This window comes from Halyomorpha halys, unplaced genomic scaffold (genome assembly GCF_000696795.3).
Source record: "Halyomorpha halys isolate HHAL.00 unplaced genomic scaffold, Hhal_1.1 Scaffold24.1, whole genome shotgun sequence".
Taxonomy (NCBI): domain Eukaryota; kingdom Metazoa; phylum Arthropoda; class Insecta; order Hemiptera; family Pentatomidae; genus Halyomorpha; species Halyomorpha halys.
Genome location: NW_027107648.1, coordinates 599,348 through 600,233, shown reverse-complemented (window position 1 = coordinate 600,233; position 886 = coordinate 599,348). Strand labels below are relative to the sequence as shown.

General features: G+C 45.5%; 1 protein-coding gene across 1 annotated transcript in view; it reads right to left on the bottom strand.

Annotated features, from left to right (window-relative positions):
• LOC106682351 (putative ankyrin repeat protein RF_0381) overlaps window positions 1-560 on the bottom strand; it is a 7,532-nt gene extending 6,972 nt beyond the window's left edge. The window contains exon 1 of the mRNA XM_067046019.1: window positions 20-560. Coding sequence (XP_066902120.1) covers window positions 20-560 — 541 coding nt within the window. The remainder of the gene's footprint in view (window positions 1-19) is intronic.
• Between the last annotated feature and the right edge of the window lie 326 nt (window positions 561-886).

Sequence of the window (886 nt, the reverse complement as noted above, 5' to 3'; positions counted from 1 at the left end):
AGGAATTTCCTCCTAGAACTATCCTTATCATTGAGAGGCGCTCCTTGGTCTATGAGGAGATTATCTGTGCCCCAATCGCCATCAGACGATGCTTCTATTAGTGGGGTGGAGCCGTTATTATTTTTAGCTGCTAGATCTGCTCTATGTTCCAACAGCTGTTTCATTATGGAAAAGTTCCCTCTTGGTACTTTTTCATGCAGGGCAGTCCTCCCAGAACTGTCCTTATCATTGAGAGGAGCTCCACGGTCTATGAGGGGATTATCTGTGTCCCAATCGCCATTAGACGATGCTTTTATTAGTGGGTTAGAGCAGTTATTATTTTTAGCTGCTATATCTGCTCCATGCTCCAACAGCTCTTTCATTATGGCAAAGTTCCCTCTTCGTGCCGTTTCATGCAGGGCAGTCCTCCCAAAACTCTCCTTATCATTGAGAGGCGCTCCTTGGTCTATGAGGAGATTATCTGTGCTCCAATCGCCTTCAGACGATGCTTCCATTAGTGGGGTAGAGCCGTTATTATTTTTAGCTGCTATATCTGCTCCATGGTTCAACAGCTGTTTCATTATGGAAAAGTGCCCTTTTGGTACCGTTTCATGCAGGGGAGCCCTCAAAGAACTTACCTTATCATTAGAGGTGCTCCTCGGTCTATGAGGAGATTAACTGTGTCCCAATCGCCATCAGACGATGCTTCCATTAGTGGAGTAGAGCCGTTATTATTTTTAGCTGCTATATCTGCTTCATGGTCCAACTGCTCTTTCATTATGGCAAAGTGCCCTCTACGTGCCGTTTCATGCAGAACAGTCCTCCCAGAAATATCCTTATCATTGACAGGCGCCCCTCGATCTATGAGAAGATTAACTGTGTCCCAATCGCCATTAGACGATGCTTC